The sequence below is a fragment of the Notolabrus celidotus genome, chromosome 19 (assembly GCF_009762535.1).
Source record: "Notolabrus celidotus isolate fNotCel1 chromosome 19, fNotCel1.pri, whole genome shotgun sequence".
Lineage (NCBI taxonomy): Eukaryota > Metazoa > Chordata > Actinopteri > Labriformes > Labridae > Notolabrus > Notolabrus celidotus.
The window spans coordinates 19,502,607-19,520,534 of record NC_048290.1 but is presented as its reverse complement, the minus strand read 5'-3'; the positions used below and the strand labels follow the sequence as shown (position 1 = coordinate 19,520,534).

The following is a 17,928-nucleotide window of genomic DNA, read 5'->3' as shown; positions in this document are numbered from 1 at the left end:
TTCTGCCTGAATAACTGAAACTAAGGTTATGAGAGTATCATCAACAAAACAAATTAAGCATAATACTAGAGGCTTAAAAGTCCTCCTTTCTTAATTCTAAGTGATGTATTACTGTGTGATTGTTGGACAAACGTATATTTTTCATGTCAGTAACGAGTCTAGCAATTTTACATAGATTGTTGACGACCGTTGTAAATTATATTGACTCCCTAAACAATATTGGAAGGGGAATATCTTAGAAGTGCAAAAGCAGATAGAAATTTACTGTACAGGCTCTAAGTGGGATCCCTTGAGGTTAGCTTCTATAGGCTATTTTTAAAAAAAATAAGGTTTTCGCTGTCTTTCTTTAATCAACCGACTAATTGGTCTGTTATGTTGATATCTTAAAGGGCATGAAATTGCTACCAACCCCAAAATGTAATCCATGCAACCTTGAAATATGTTTAAGCGCATTTGTACAAGTGCAAAGAATTGTTTTGGCGCAACTTTTTTTTCATTACTCTTCACAATGTTAGCCAATACAGTGACTGGTGGTTAATTGCTAATGCCTGTTAAGAGGCACAGTGCTATAACAGTCCACAACGACAATGGCTTCATTGCAGGCATTACTAATCAATCGTCTTTCCGTTCAATCCAGTGCTTACATATCCAATCAAATGACAGCTTGACATTTTTAACGTTCAATGCTGATTTTAGATTGGTTGATACAAGCGTTCAATCACTCCATATCCCTGCACTTCATTGTCACATGACAGGAAGTTAGCTAGCGTTAAATCATAAGAGCTGAAGAGAGAAGATGAAGAGAACGCTGAGGTGTTTCCAGACTGAATGACAGTGATTGTGGATAAACCAGCGTCAAAGATGGCTCACAGTTTTTGGAGAGAGTGGCTGAAAGACTTTGAATGGCTCTGGTATGAAAACGGCACAATGCACTGCATTCACTGTAAAGCCTGTGGGACAGAAGTTGCAGGTAACACTGTTGTATTGTGTAGCGCACTGTAGTTGTGGTGATTCTTAATTCCCAGTGGTTGCTCCTACATTTTTTGTGGTGCTCCTAACTTGTTGAAGTTGGGAGCACAGTGCTACAAAGTAAAACAGTTCATTTTGAGCCCTGTTGTATTTTGATCTGAGGTTATTAACAGCACTAATTGTACAGCTATAGCAATATGTTGATGCCATATCATATGACAATTATTACAACTTCTAAGGAAATCTAAGTGGCACTCTGTTGATTCATGTCACCTTCACAGTTTTGTTTTTACAAGCTTCCCTTTTATCTCCACCCTCTCCTCCATTTTGTTCCTTGAGATATCCTTGAAAATGCATACTCTCCATCCTTATCAGCACGTCTGTCCCGTCTTAAAATGTTGTGGAGGGGAGACAGGAACTATCAGTCAGCAGTCCAGAAAGTCCGAGTTCAACTCAGAATGTGCTCCGATCTTGTTTCTACATTTTGTTGCTCTCGTGTGGACATAAATCACCTGACAGCTCCCACCAGCACCTGCTGCACTCTCCCCACCTTATAGCACTGCTGCCTCTTCAGGCTTCAGGCTATAGCGGATCAGGTCTGTTCATCTCTCCTGAGTGGGAATTGCTTATTCCTCCAGTGTCACTCTTACCATTTCTTTCATTCGAATTCTGTGCCATCACCATAACTCACCCTGGACCTCTTCACATGATTGTCCTTTATCAGCCCCCAGGGCCACCTTCCATGAATGTGAGTTTGGCAGCCTTTTTAGTGGATTGCCTGAACATGGAGCAATCCTCATTTTCTTACGTCACCTCAACCTTCCCATCCCTGAGAGGACTATTTCTGTCATTTCATTTCTATCTTACTTTGATCTTTTCCTTTCTAGCTGTACTCCTAATGTGGGCAGTGGACTTGACCTGATCTTGAGTCTGGGCCACTTTTGGCCTCGGCCACCTTATCATGAATCAGAACATCACTTGACATCTTTTTTCCTCTAACCCATCTGGTTACCAGGCAATACCCAGCTGTGATATTTGTGGCTTTGCACAGTTATTGCACCCACTAGAGTCACAGATTGCATATACCTCTTGGCTCCTTAAATCAATTGATGTATGTCCTTTTTTTAAAACTTAGAATTTTTTGATACAGATTTAGCTGATATTTTATGCCTGCTCTGCACACAGTAACACTTCCTAATTAACTGCCTTCCATATAATCTGACAAGGGCTTAACCTGGAACCAAGTCCTCTGAGTTGTTTTGGATTGGACTCTTTAAAACGGGGATTTGTGTGAATCATTTAGCAGTTCTGTACCCCACCAAACTCATAAAACATCTTTCATAAGTCTCAACTTCTCTGCGAGATGCACATCCTCAGAGTTTTCAGAAAACACCAACCATACAGCTGGATATTAAACCATTTATATCCTACTGCTTCCTTGGTGTTTACAAGTCATGCCATGTGTTTCATACAGGACATATCTGGATCTTGTGTTATCTGAGATGCAAACTAAGGATAAGTTAGCACTCTTGTTGCTGAAAGTGTCAGACAATCAAAGATTTAAGACAAATAACAGCTTTATTCAGTGTCATTACTTTTAATAACCAGCTCTGTGTGTTTAGGAATGTGGTGGACCTCTGCAGATATATTTCCCTCCCTGTGAAAACCTTGTCAGTGATAAAAAAAGCAAAACAAAGGATCACTTTTAGAGAAGTTGACATCCTAGGATATTGTTGCCCCTGTTTTGTTCTGTGTACAGTGATGCAGCTGAGACAAAAATAAAAAAGTGCTGAAAATTGATCCACAAAAAGCGAGTCAACTCAGGGTCTTCAGACTTATGATTTCAATCATGTACTTTGAGAGAGCACATCCATCTTCCCCAACCTGTCCTGGAAAGTCCCTCCATATTTCCACCAGTAGGACTGCTAGACGCCCTCTGGACTCCACCTACTCAACCATTCTTCTGATTAGCTGCTGACCCTTTTCAATCCATACCAATCCTCCATCAAATGTCAAGTTGGATTCAGATGCTGCTGAACAAATGATCATTCTTACTCTAAAGAAAAAAAAGCTTACTCATCAGCAAAAAAAAAAAACAGCATACAAATCTTACAGCAAGAACTTCTCCAAAATGCACTTTTTAAACCAGGTTTAAAAAATGATCTTGTAAAGCTGTGTCCTGTTCAGTGGATAAAGTAATTATTGAGTTATTTAAAGTTTCTTTGGAGACCTAATGTTGCTGTTGTTTACATTTAAATAGATTATTTGTTGGTGGGAAAATGTACTGTTAGTAATACTGCACTAACACTGAAATGTTAAATAAGTTATTGCTCACACTACCAATTTCTCTGGGAAGACGACATCCAACTCCATCTTTATTCACAATCATGATGCTCTCTACAAATTGAAACCTATTAATACAAAATATTTGGGCAAGATTGCCTTAAAAACAAGTTTTATTGTTGGAACATTTTTGATGTTATTTGTTTTTGCCCAGCCCTCATATTTTTACCTCAGTAGCCATTTGAACTGAGATGTTCAGCAGGAATGGCAAAAAACAACTCAACTCAAACACATTGAGTATTCTTTTAGTGGCAGGCTTTGACTGACTTGATTGGATCAAATTCACATTTAGGTGCAAGGTTCAAAGTAAACTTTTGTATCCACGTGAGACATTTGTTACATACACACAGTGAGCACATAAATACACTCAATGAACACTGAAACGGACACATCAAAGGGGACAAACTGTCACATGACGCCTTCTATGAGACCAGTGGTACCAGGGAAAAACTAGTTCTTGAATCTGTTTGTACTGCACCAAGGCAGAGTGTGTCTGCAGCCAGATGGCAGCAGCTTGAACTCTGCATTTAAGGGTTGAGTGTGGTCAGCCAGAACAGCCAGAGCTTTCTTTGTAGCTTTGACTCTGTATAAAAGGGCAAGATCAAAGATCAAGGCCCAAAGCACACTGATATGTTACATGAATTACAGAGCTCCCTCCCCTACAGGTCTGGGGGGCTCTCCCCATGTGTGCATACTTTAAACTGGCCTGGCCCTGTTACTGGCAAGCCCCTCCTGAGGGTCTGGTGGCTGCTGCTGTTGTGTCCACCGAGAAAGACTTCATCGTATTCAGCTCTTGTCCTTTTCATGAACATCAGACAAAACTTCTACCTTTCTTTCAGCCTTCATTTTCCTTGTCTCTCTTTTTTGTATGTTGGCTTTTTATTCATTTTTTCCTCATCATTTTGTTCTGCAGAGCGATCTACTTATCTTGCATGTGTTCTCTGTTACTGCATTCAAAAGCTGCTGTGTATTTAGTCTTTTATCGTTTAGAACTTGTATCTTTTTCACACTCATGTCACACCTGTGCTCAATTAAAAAGAAAAGCACACCTATACATACTCAAGCAAACTGCTCCAACCTCTTTGCCCCCTACACCTCATTTAACACTCTGATTGTGAGCTTTTAACTAGCAAAATGTAGGCAGACATGCCCTATTTCACTTTGTGCTATCTGCCTAAATCATGTGCTTTAGACCATTTACAAGACATTAAAAATCTCCATAGCAAAGCATAATATAAGGGCCTGACTCTGAAACATACTTGTTTGATTGGAAAATATGAAAAATGTGAAGGTGAAATGTATATTTGTCCTGTGGCGTTGTGCACAAGCACCTGTTTCTCAAAGTATGCAGCAATTTCCCTCTTTTGCTTCCCCTTCCCTCTTCCTGCAGTCCAAGGTCACGGTGGCATGGTTTGTTAATTGCTGGGAAAAACATCAACACAAGCATTGGGAGGCTAGCCAAGGGCAAGTAAGCTATCTGTAATTCAGTGGGGAGGCTGAACTTCTTGATGCTTGTGTCTTCAGTCGACAATTAGCCATGTGGGAGACTTCAAACATGCACTGCGCATGAGAGAACCTCTCTCTCATCCCCTAATCCTGTCTGTTTCACACTCTGGCTCCATGCTGCTGCTTTCTGCACCGCCGTTTGATCCATGCTTAATGAGGGTGTTAGATCACCAATATAGCAATTACATTACCTGGAAAAGAGGGAAGACTCTTTTCTGTTCCCCCTGGTTTTCACAATGCAACCCAAGCGCATCATTAATGCTAAGCTTCCTGATGCACTGCCTCTGTTATCTGCCGCACTGATTGGCAATACTCATCTTCAAATCTTTTACAATTCAAAGCTGATGTACTTACTTTGTTACTACTTGCACAGCAATTATTATGTTCTTCCTACTGCTCTGTCGTCTTGCAAGGCAATTTTTCAAAAGGTGTACATGATTTGTTTTGCTCAGGTCTCTTGCCCTTTATATTACCTCTTACTTGCTTCAGTACCAACTAGAACAACAACAATGGCTGCTCTACACAGCACATTCTTTCAGCCCCCCTTGTGGAAAAACTGATACTGAAGAAGACATATTGTAAGTGGACATGAATAGACATGAAAACAAATGGAAAAACGCACAAAAAAAATCTCAGATTTTATAAATCGGCTGTAATAAAAGAAGCCAAGATAACTCTCACAGAACTATTGCTGATAGGGTAACATCCCATTAGAGCCACTGCGTGCTCGCCCTGGAGTGATGGAGTGTTCGGCTGTATTCCCATTTTTGACACAGCATTTATTTATCGCGGCAGCAATCAAAAATGTCCCCAAACCAGCATTTATCCTACAACTACATTTACTGTGGGTTGTATTACAAAGCTCTCTCTGTCAGAGGAAATGTGCAGAATTCACCAAATACATAGCCCCATTCTCATTTCTGTCAAATATGAGCAGTAAAAGATGAAAATATAACACAAATATTAACAAATAAAAAAGTGAAACAAGTTGTCAATGCCTTTAGACTTAAAATGGTAAATGGACTGTACTCATAGCTCTTTCTCTTGACTCCTGACCACTCAAAGTACTTTTTTCCACTACATGTCATATTTAGCTGCTCACTTCACAATCACACACTAATGGCAGAAGCTGCAATGGAAAGTGCACATCAGTATTGCCATTCAAATGCATTCACACACCACTGAAGCAATACAGGATTAAATGTACAAGTGTAAAAGAATATTTATATAATGGAGATTCAGATTACGTGCAAAGTTTTTCCAAAACAGGGGGCATTTCCCTCCTTGGCTTGGGTTGTTTGAACATTTGTAAGTATAGTAATCATATGCCCTTAAAGAGTTTAAGGGCACTGAAAACTTAAATTATTAGAAACAAGAGTTTTGAAAACACAGATTTGATTTTGTGTGAACAGCAAAAATGAACGTTTTGGGAAACGTTGATGTACCTGCACATGGCAATTGTTGTTGATACGTGTTGCACGTGTATCAAGATGGCAGGCTCCGGTTTATTTATGCTTGCTCAGTACGGTCAGATTTTCTTGTATGTTTAAATGGAAACCTTTCTGTTCTGTATCAGTATACCTTGGTGGGAGGGTAAATAAATATATTACACTCAACAGTTTTTCATTCGTCACTCAATACACAATTTTTAGAACAACGCTTACAACTCGAGGACGTGTAACACATGCGCAGAATGTTCTTCTGTGGTGTTTATGTTATGCAGACATTTTCAACCATTTCTGTGTTGTGTCGACAAAGAAATATTCAAAAGGGTGTGGACAGGATTTAATTAAAAAGGAAAAAAAATCTATTTTTTAGAAATATCTTTACGTATGGAAATAAAGCCTCACTTTATCAAGCATACAAAATCCTTTTTTTTTTTATAAGTTTTGAAAAAGTTCTAATCACCTTTTCCTTAAGTCACAAATTCAGTTACCTGTAAACCAGTTGGTATGAGAGAAAATGAAGTTAAGTGTTTCATGGGTCTGCATCTGAATACACTTCTAAGTACCTCCCAAAGTACATCTGTTCATGCCTGGAGTGCTATCAGAAGAAGTAAAGAGAGACCAATCTACCCTCATGATAGACATTTTAATCACTTCTTTTTAATCTTTAGAACACTCACTCTATTGAATGAAGTACTTCTACTCAAGTTGTGCAGACTTGTTCACTGTTAGCAGAAAATGATGTGCCGTTTAATGAATTGACAACGAGTGTGGTATAATTAGCCTGTCATCCTTGCATAACGCTGCTGTCAGAAGAAAATATTCCTGCCTTCCAAAATCAATTTTATATTTCTGTTTAATAGGTTTCAGGGGGCCTTGTGTCAAGAAACTTACTTACTGCATCTTTCAAGGAACTAAACTCTCATTTCATTGCTTCTAGGAAGGGTTGATATCCGATTCTATAGCCCGTCCTAATTAACCAACTGCTGTAATTAAGAGCTGCACTCCACAAAAACAGAGGGGAGAGGCTTAGTCTTTGCAGCTCTCTGTGGGTGGACAGAGTATTAAGAGTCAGAAATACCACAGATCTTTGTCTCCATAGGATTCCTGTTATTTATTCTGTTCCTCACAAGAACAAAGTGCATGAACTTTCCACTGACATTTATGTCTCCTGTAAAAGTCTCAATTTAATAGAAAGCTCTCATGTCTTTCTATTAAATTAGTCTGTATTTTACAAGAAAGAGGAAACAGACAGATGAAAAAAAAAAGAAAAGGGATCTACCTTTAGTGCTGCAAAATGTTTTTTTTGTCTCACCTCCAAAACAAGGAAGCGTCTCAAGACCTCTTGTGGAAATCTCTGCATCTCCAGTCTTTGGTACAACCCCCCAGGTGTTTCCACTTAACTGATTGCACCTCTTGTCAGTAGTGTGTGGGCGTGTCCAACCTGTCCATGATTGACATCTCTCTGATCCCCCTGTTTGACCCAATGCACCTACTAGGCTGTGATGATATAAGCCTATAATTTCTACACGTAGACTTTAATGCCATTGTACTTACAAACATGGCTTTTACATCATTTTTATATCATTACTCTTTACTGAACATAGATGTGATGTCACTGCAGCTTTTATTGATATAGTGCAACTTCTGATAGCAATGTTGCAGCTTGTAATCATAGTTTAAAGGAACTGGTAGCTTTTTGTTCATTATTATCTCTATAATGATTTGTTTTTTTATAGGCCGACTATTAAGGATGGGCAATGATTTTTGAATATTCGTTCTCTTTGTAAAAATCAAAGAGTTACTTTGATAATTTTTCATTTCAAAAGTACGATTTTTTTTTTTTTTTTTAATTTTAACTTTAACTAGCTTTTTTGCCTGTATTGACAGAACAGCTAAAGAGAGCGAGGAAATGTGGGAAGTAGAGGGTGGAGGAAGATATGCAGTGAATGGTCGACTGGCCGGGAGACGAACCAGCGACCTCTGCGATGAGGACTAGGGCCTCTGTACTTGGGGCGCTTAGACCGCTAGGCCACCAGCACCCCTAAAAAACAAAAAGTACAATTTAAATTTTTTTTTTACCGGTGCCTGGTTGTAATACGGTATTCCTTCCAGACAGTGGTTATAGTGCGTCTTAAAGCTGTTTGCTAACCACATTAATTAACAGAAGAAGAAGAATGCTAACTGCATTAAATAGCAAAAGAAGAAGAAAACATTGGTGACAGACGTGACGATTTTCTCTGTTTGGCAACTACACATGCATTTCCATAGACTTCCAGAGAGGCTTTAAAATGTAATCATACACACTACACTGCTGCGTGACAGAAACACTGATGTAAAGATAGAGACAGACGCTCTCCGTGCCCACTACTAGCAGCACCTCGTCCTGCTGCTAGTTAGCGTGACTGCCACACAAACGGGCTGCTATTGGGACAGGTGTGTGTGCGTGTGTGTGTGTGTGTGTGTGTGAGTGTGTGTGTGTGTGTTTGTGTGTGTGTGTATCATCCTAATTGGTTAGGATGATCCCAATAGCTTGCTTTAGATACATCCATCTGATTAAGATGTCAATTTTTTAGTCCACCTTTCACAGCAGCCTTGGATTAAATTAAATTGGTGGTAAATGTCTTATGTCTTGTATTAGGTTTAAGAAAATGCTTCCACCCTTTCCCCGAGCACCGGAGATGTTTGTGCTTTTATTGGTACTGACAGCATTTAAGTCATCCTGTTCAGCACACTGAAGATTGACTGGCACTTCAGGTTGAAGTTGACTAAGACACGTAGGCAAGTGAACCTGGCAGAGAAGCACGTTGAACAGGATGGAGAGTCGGACAGGCGGACAGGAGAAGCAGTTAGAAAGCCAGAGAAATCAGGCAGTCATCCAGGCTCGACAGAAAGATTGGCAGGCGCCCGTCCACAAAGACACACAGGCCTTTGTCCACGGACAGCTGTCCATCCTCTGATGGGTGATGGCTCAAAGCTTTTTTGAAGTAAGATAATAAGTCTGAGGCAAGGCCCAGAAAAGATTGGCATGTTTTCCTCAGTGGTCAGATTAAAACTGCTATGAACCAGGGATTGTGTGTAGGAGTGTGTGTGTGTGTGTGTGTGTGTGTGTGTGTGTGTGTGTGTGTGTGTGTGTGTGTGTGTGTGTGTGTGTGTGTGTGTGTGTGTGTGTGTGTGTGTGTGTGATTGTGTGATTGTGTGTTTGTGTGTGCATGTGTATGTGTGAGTGTGTGTTCAGCTTCTAAGAATTACAGGGCACTTTTGATCAAAATCGTGTCAAACTTGTTAGGCTAATTATTTTTCTTGGATTGAAAATTACAACTGAGATGAAAATAGTACAAATCTATTAACTGATTCCCTCTGTAAAGAAAAACACTTCTGAACATAATCCATGTTGCAGATAAAGATAAAGCAATGTTCCTTCTCAGTAGTACAGAGATCAGAAACACTTGTAATGTCCAGTATGGTTGTTAGTTAGTCATGAATCCATTCTTTGTTTATGATGCCTTTTGGAAGATGCAAGTGCAGGTTTTTTTTTACTACATTCTATTTTTAATGACACAAACGTATTTGCATATAAAGATTAACAAACACACATATTTTGTAGGCATATTTATCATATATGTGTTTGAAAGCATAGACTTAAACCTGAAGACAAATTCAAAGCATCAGCTGTTCTAAAAAGATAGACAACATGACAGGTTCTCAAAGGTGAAGCCAAAATAATGTGGTCAGCTGTAAACCTCATAAAATACCGTCTTCTCCATTTGAACAGATGGAATATGGGCCAGACTATGAAATCAAACTTCTTATCAAATCAGTGCTTTGATACGGAGTGGGCAGATACTGCCAACTGGACTTCTTACCAGCTGCCAGTACCCTTTCCTTTCTTCGGTTTCATAATAGCACCTAAAATACATTACATATGGCGCACTATGTGATGCTTGTGTCAATTCAGGGGTGTTAGATGATGCTCACTTGTCTGTTTTCGGAGTGTAGGGTCTTACTAACGCTGTACAGTATTGGATGAATGATGAATTGGATGAAGATGACGGCAGTGTTGACATCAAAAATTGGATAGGAGCACAGTGATGCAGACATGTGCATGTTCTTTGTATGTGGGGCACACCAACATACTTTTTTTCAATGATTGTAACTCATCAAAATCAGCATTATTTCTGGTATCTTTAAATATCTGTAGGAATTTAGAATGTAAAACTACAGATTTCCTGATACTTGCCGCAGGATACACATGACTAGAAGTGAATATGGGGAGTACAGGCCCTTGTGTTTGTCCACTTAAAGAAGGGGAAGTAAATGTGTTCATTTGTCTGAGAAATTTAGTTTGAATGACTTTTACTTAAGCATAAAAAGAGGTTGTGAAGTTAAAGCTCCTACAGCACTCTGGGCCACATAAGCAGAGTGGAGGAGAGACAGCTAAAGAAGACATAACATCACAAACACTACAGCCATTCACTTTCTATTCCTGCTAATTTATGCTTCAGATCACTGCATGAAGCTTTTCTTTCTTCCGTACAGTCAGTGGTTCAAAGCCTTCAAATTAAGATATTCCAGCAGCTGTTTAAATCCTAGTCTTTCCAGTTTAGAACTCCGGCGATGAATGCTGTGTTAATATGCACTGAGAGTCCCGATATGGTAAAATTAAGATCGTCTCTCATCCCTTTTTCTTTTTTCATGAGCTTTTGGCTGGATAGTCAATGGTTAAAGATTCAACAAACATGCATTATGTATCTCCTATTGTTTCCATGCCTTACAAACAAGCCATGTTACATGCACCATTTTAAATCAAAGAGAATGTTCAATATCTGAGGTTAACATCCCTGACATTTCTACAAGTTGCACCAGTCCAAAAAGAATCACAACACAGCAGCAAAGGCAATCAGACATCACATTTCTGATACTGCTGTGATGTTCTGCCAGTCTTTTATGCTGTATGCAGAAAGAACTCGCATGAAGGGCTGTGGGTGAGTGAAATATATTGATGTTGAAAATCTAATGAAATTTCCTATGCCTTTCAAGTTTGATCCCTCTTCAGCGTGTAGGTGTCGGAGCAATCTTGGCTGCATGTGCTGCATCCACTCATGCCTGCATACAAAGTAACCTTCATCTCGCCAGCTCGGATATTCTCGGAAGCTTCATTTTGTCGTGTCTCCTCTTCCTTTTTAAGCCCTTTCTTCTGCTGTGTCAAGCACATATTATTTTTAGTTAATTACCTGTCTCTGTCAACCTCCAGCATCCCACTCTGTGGCCTCTCACTGCATCAGCCTGGATGCAGGTTGTCTTTCCCCTGCAGGAAAATGTACACCTTCTATGATTGATGACTTCTATTCTCAAACCGCTTCACTTTAGTATTCCAGCCTCAAATGTCTGGTCTGCAAAGAACACAATATAAACTTGTTCTGAGAATATGTCCCACCTTCCCTGCACAGTCAGGACAACATTCAAGGGAAACTAAATAAGGGAGATAACTACAGGACAGTCGCAGTTAAGAACACGTACTCAAGCAATAACCGCCCCAGGATGCAACACGCTTTGTGTAACAAATGTTGTATATTTAGAGCCCATCTTTCACCGTAAAATAGAACGGCTTCCTCTAATCGACTGAATTGGCGAGGTAATAAAAGCTCTGTATTGACAAAACTGACAATGGCTACATTCAGGATTGATTGTGTCATGAAGCTTGCAAGGCTACTTAGGGACTAGGACCCCTCTTTGTATTCATCTCCTGTCTCCTGAACTGTTAAAACGATCATATATGATGATGATGATCGTAAAATGTGAAATGCGGATTATGCAAAACCCACCTGAGCCTTCTGGTTTTTATTAATCATGACATGAATGTTTCTTTACAATACAACACAATAGTACACAAGTTGTTGATCCTTTTTTAAAGGTTAAGGGTTTAAGGGACAGGTTTTCTGGTGACACTACAATAATGGCACACATTTTTTTTTTTTTGAATTAATGCTTACATCGTGTTAAAGTAAAGCATGACTCATGAATAATTTCTGTTTGAATAAATGTAGGATGCACAATTAGTTCCTGGTACTCATCATGAACTCATAATCAAGTTACTATGACTTCAGGTAATGACTGCGTGTTTAAGATTGTGGCTTAGATTAAACACAAATTAATCATGAGTCATGCATTACTCAAGCATGAAGTAAGCATTTATTCGCTAGAATTTTTGCACCATTATTGTAAAGTGTTCAGCTTCTAAAAGTGTACAAATCAACATATCATAATGCTGTATCTCTACTGTTCAAAGATCAGAACCATTCTCTGTCTTTTGGCCTCTCTCTATGTCAGAAAATCAAATTTGGCACATGCCTCCATAGTTGTAAGTATGCACATGTTCAGCTCACAAGCATTTTATGTTTAAAGTTTATTTAAATTGGCTTGCTCACACTATAAGAGAACGACGCAGAGGTTAAAACAAATCCTAAAGCCGGAGGCGTCACCATTTTTCACTCCCTACTCAGGTCACGGGTTGGAAATAACTTCCAATACTTCCTCATCAAGGACAATATAGCCGACTGTTCTACAGTACTCTTTGTTATAGGCTGAGGAAGGGATTCTGACCTCAGTTTAAGAGTTCAAAATCAACATTTAAAGGCTGCCAATTGCCAGTACAGTATTGACAGACTTTTATAAATGTAAATGAATATATTAGCAACTGTTAATAGACATTAGCTGTTAGCATTCTCAATCAAGAACACTGCCAAGAGCATATTTGGCTATTCAAATTGTTTCAGTATTTAATATTCTCCTTTGGAACTGTACCCAGATTGTTTGTGTATCCATGAATCTGAAATATTTGTGTTTAAAACGGTTTTATTTATTTGAACAATGATGTTGAAATCTACTTTTTTTCTCCCTTGAAATGACTCATGCAGTAAAAGCTCTGCCAATACTGTATTCTCAGGTCTGTGTGAGGGAAGGTTGAAATCCTCTTTGTGCTCCAAAATTGATGTTCTATTAAAACTTTTTGTTGAATATTTAAAAAAAAGGATACTGTAAAATCATTCACAACAATAATCTCCCACTCTGTGTCTTTTGCACAACTGCTTTAGCTTCTCCAAAACTGCTTTTGCCTTCTTACTGTGTTGAACTGCTGCAGAAATACTGATTATTTAACCATTCTAATAAGCTGCAGCTTTAACTGCACTGTATTTATCGATGTCCTTTCCCTTACTTTTCTTTTGCCTGTCATTCTCTCGTCCAATGAGAGTCCAAGGAATCCAGGAATAGACAGCTCTTTCATCTGCTATGTGTCTGATGTTTCATTCATTCATCTTATCTGATATGCAGCCTTTGAGATATGATCCCCACTGCTATTTTGCCACTGATTATAACCATTAGCATGCAGTCTGTCTGGGAATGAATGGGGTCACTACCCTCAGCATTAAAACATTCATCAGGGAATGTGATTTACTAGCTGCTCTCACTTAAGAGGGGGGAAGTGGTTTTTGTGACGTGGACATTTAAGATGGAATGTGCATCACAATCAATGCAAATAGAAAACTTTAATCAGCTCAGCCGTCGTCCTTCAGCAGTGTTCTGATCCACTGGATGGTTCACTTCTGCGGCATATGCATGGCTGTTTTTAGAATGCAGCCTCTCTACTGTGACATAACCGAGCCCTTTCGTGTCTAAAGAAAGATTGAACAGGATGCTATTTTCAGAATGCAGAACGGTTTCTGGAATATCTGCAGATTTGACCAGTGGTAATTGAAATTCTGCATTCCCATGCTTCTCTCAAGAGATGAACTGCCCACAAATTAAACACTTGAGCAGATATTATCAACCCGTTTTAATCAGGACAGGTGGAGTTTTTCTTACTTTTTTAATGAACAACCAGACTTAGGGTAACACAATGATGTTTTGCAGCTATGACTGCTATAGCTGATGAGGGTAGAATAATTATCACTGTTTGCTAGGGTGCTTGGGTAAAATTAAAGTGCTGGGTGTCAATCTGGTCATCCTTTCACCTGCAAATTAAATCATCTGCAAAAAGGATAAAAACGCATACATAGAAATGCAGATATGCATGACTTATACGGTAAAGGTACGATAACTTCTATGCCCGTAGTACTGACAACCCAACTCCATGTCTCAGAGTTTTTGGTGGGCAACATTTCACACTGTCACCAGAATTTATCAAGTCCACTGCTTGGGAAGGTCTGTAACAGAACAGCAATGGAAAATTACAAGTTGAGCCAAAAGACAGGAGTAGACAAAGGGACGGAGGGGAGAGAAATGGGCAGGTGGAACTGGAGTATTGGTGGATTTAAGGACAGAAAGAAATTGATAGTTAGAGAGCGTCGGGAGAGAGTGGGGCAAAGCACACACACAGTCACTCCCTCAGCTCTCTGACCTGAGAGGCGCAGCTTGTTTGATTTAGTGCCAATCAGGGTTTTTAATGCCTATGCAGCGCATCATAATTTATTAGGATTATCATAAACTTGGGCTGGAGAAGGAGCAGGGCACTTGTGCCTCCCTCTCAGAATGAATTACTTGCTGCAAGCTAGAGTGTCAATCAGGCCAGAAATGGTGACACCAGCCTTTTCTCACTTTGTTTTTTCTCCAACCTTTCTGTGTAGCCCATCAAAGCCAGGACCCACAATAAATATTCATCCCATCATATTCCACCAAAGCAGGGCCAAGGGGATGAGGTGAAGGAGAGATAAATGTAGGTTTGAAATACATTTGACGCAGACATCCACGACAAAGGAAGGACTTCTGGCATAACCAAAAACCATCACGGCAGTTTGAATATTCTACATCTAAATAAAATGAAAATATTTAAGAGGCTTGGATGAAACTTAGATTGCCCTCAAATAAAGTCTACATGACATGGATGTTGAAAATATGTGTTTTATGTGTATCTCCTAAAATCCTACATTGTTGCTGTTAATAGAATTAATAGTTGATTCATTTATCCCATTAACAACTTCACCCTAATGACCTATTCCATATAGTTTCAATATTGATTTTTTAGGGTTTGTGGCTGAGCTCCTGGCGTAAAGCTGTGGTATGCAGCTTTTTGTAGCAGGTGAAAACAAACGGACAAACAAAATGAAAGGAATTCAAAAATACTTCTGCAGTACACAAAGCTGCATACTTCACTGCATGCATACATAACTCCATCAACCTACAACCAAACTGACGAATATAACCTAAACATATGACAGAATAATATACCTTTGCCTTGTAGAAGAAGTGAAGAACAGCCTAGAATACAAGTTTAAACCAGTCCCCCCCCCCCCCCCCCCCCCCCCCCCCCCCATTTAAAATCCCCATAAAAAAGGAACCATTCTCTTATTACTGTTGCTTTCTGAGTGTCTTTTAGTCTCTGTTTTCTGAGGCCAGTTGTTGCCCATGCTGTAAGAGCAGCGTTTTACTGCAGGATTTTCTGGCATTTAAAAAGGCTTTCACCTTCACCTCTAAGGGGGGATGCAAGTCTGAAATGTGTAGAACCAAGCCAAATAGAAACACCCTCATACTTGAACGACCTCTGCTCCGCCAGAGTCTCCCATCATCATGATAGTTCAAAGCCAGAAAACAGATCCGAAAGAAGGTGTAAAGGTCTCCTTTTCTCTCAGACCACTTATTACATTAGGCTGAAAGGTTATCCTAAAAGTTTCTTCCAATACTCCCATGAAGAAGGCCTACGTCCGTAACTGTTTAGGGTTTGGCTTTAGATGACCCGATGAAGCTCTCTCATCAGATCTGTCCTCTCCTGCTAAGCCTGTTCATTTTATTCTGATCAGGCAGTGACAGTAAAAAGTCATTGAGAGCATTGCCTTGAATATGATGTAGAAGCTTTGTTGTATCTGTCCAAGACCAATATGAACCCATTTTTACCCACTTCAGCCTCTTCAACATGAAGGGCTTGAATCAATTTGCTCAGGCCAGACAATAATGGAGTGGGAAGAGCAAATAAGATGAAGATTCTGAGAAGGCTCTGATAAGAACACAAGCCTATCTTACTCACTGCTGTTTTAAGTTTTGAAATACGAATTATTTACTTTATTGTAAGTTCATGTCTACATGATCACAGCAAACACATAACCCAGCCGCATCATCACCTAAATAGCAGGTCAAGAGGAGTCAAAAGTCAAGTCCCAAGGTCCAAAATTCCCTTTACTATTGAGGCGTTTTTCAACCTCATGAACTTTACCCCGGAACTAGGGACTTTACCCCTGAACTACGTGCATTTAGACCGGAGGAACCAGGGTCTAAATTTAGTTCAGGGGTAAATAATCTCACCCCTGAAAAGGGTGGCAGTACTTTCCAAAGGTCCTGGGACTTTCAGTTGAACATAATGGTGTTTGTGGAGTTAACACAGTTGTTGAAACACAGAGGGAGTTTCTGGGAATGCATACTAGTTTAGTTTTTAAGATTTCAAAATATTATTTAATATAATGTTTTTTCTCCATACGTCACTGGCTTGATTTGCACAATCTACCCGGGACTTCCGCCCGCAGACAGAAACGCAGACAACAATGGGGGGGCAGGAACCTTTTAGTTCAGGGTAAAGTAGTTCTGGGGGCTAAAAGACCCTGGAACTCTTGGTCGAAATGCACCTTTGGTTGCAATGTCGGGTAGCAAAGTTGAGTAGTTTTAATGTCAATATGCTCTCACAGGGGATACTCAGAAAAGAACTGGTGCTGCACAACGTGAAATATAGATGGGGGACAGATGCTAGAATGTCTGGGTGACACTGGTTGTTTGGCTTTATGATGGACAGGGGCAGCAGAGGCACAGAGTGTGGGAATGTGGGACAACAAAAACTATACATGAGGGACCCGTTTTACCAGGGTTACAAGTTACATTTCTAACTTATTGAAATGTCTTTTTCATTATGCATTAAAAAACTTGCATCATTGCAGAAAATAAGCACATGTAATTATAAATTTAAGCATTATTAAGTGAGCATGTCTTGGGCTTGCAAGTGTAATCTATCAGTCCAAGGTTATGTCTGCCTTTTTCAGGTGTAGACTGTAATTTACCAAATATACAGCATAGCTTTAAACCCGTAGTGTATTGCAGCGGAAACACACATTCCAATGAATGAATGGAAAATGAGTGGGACAATAGATGGGTTGGCTTTGGGGAGTCTGTTTGGGGCATGTACTGGCATGAAGCTCAGTGGGAGTATGAGAGGCAGGCAGACTGGAAGCCTAATTAATCCAGCCTTCCTTAATTAGTCTCTCCCGTCCATGACACACTCGCCAATCTTCTGATGCTCCCTTCCCCTCCTCTGCTCTTTCAGCTTCCCTGTAATGCTTTCCCTCATTTTTTCTCCCTGTAAATTTCAGCCTCTTCCCCCCTTTCTCCCGCTTCCTGTCCAGTTTGCCATCTTTCTGGGCTTGACCGAATGCTGACAATATGTTCCGATGTGATAAACAAGCACATGCTGCTGCTGAGGGCAGCTTAGGCGAAGCTAGTGTTGTCTGTGCTGTAGCCTGTGCTGCCACCAGAGGACAAGACAAAAGCCCAGCTGAAGGCGACAAAGATTGCCTGCCCCACATTGTCTTTAGAGATATACGGTGTGTCTCACAATGCAGGTGGTCACTATGCAGCTGGATGGCACGATGCCCCCGAGCGCTGCACCTCTTGCGTGTGGATCACGGCACTA

General features: G+C 40.0%; 1 protein-coding gene across 1 annotated transcript in view; it reads left to right on the top strand.

The window, feature by feature from the left end:
- The window catches only part of LOC117831532 (leucine-rich repeat transmembrane neuronal protein 4), a 28,596-nt gene extending 13,451 nt beyond the window's left edge, over positions 1-15,145 (top strand). Inside the window, 1 exon segment of the mRNA XM_034710261.1 lies at positions 14,888-15,145. Within this exon segment, the coding sequence (XP_034566152.1) occupies positions 14,888-14,974 (87 nt within the window). The 3' untranslated portion in view covers positions 14,975-15,145.
- Positions 15,146-17,928: the final 2,783 nt, after the last annotated feature.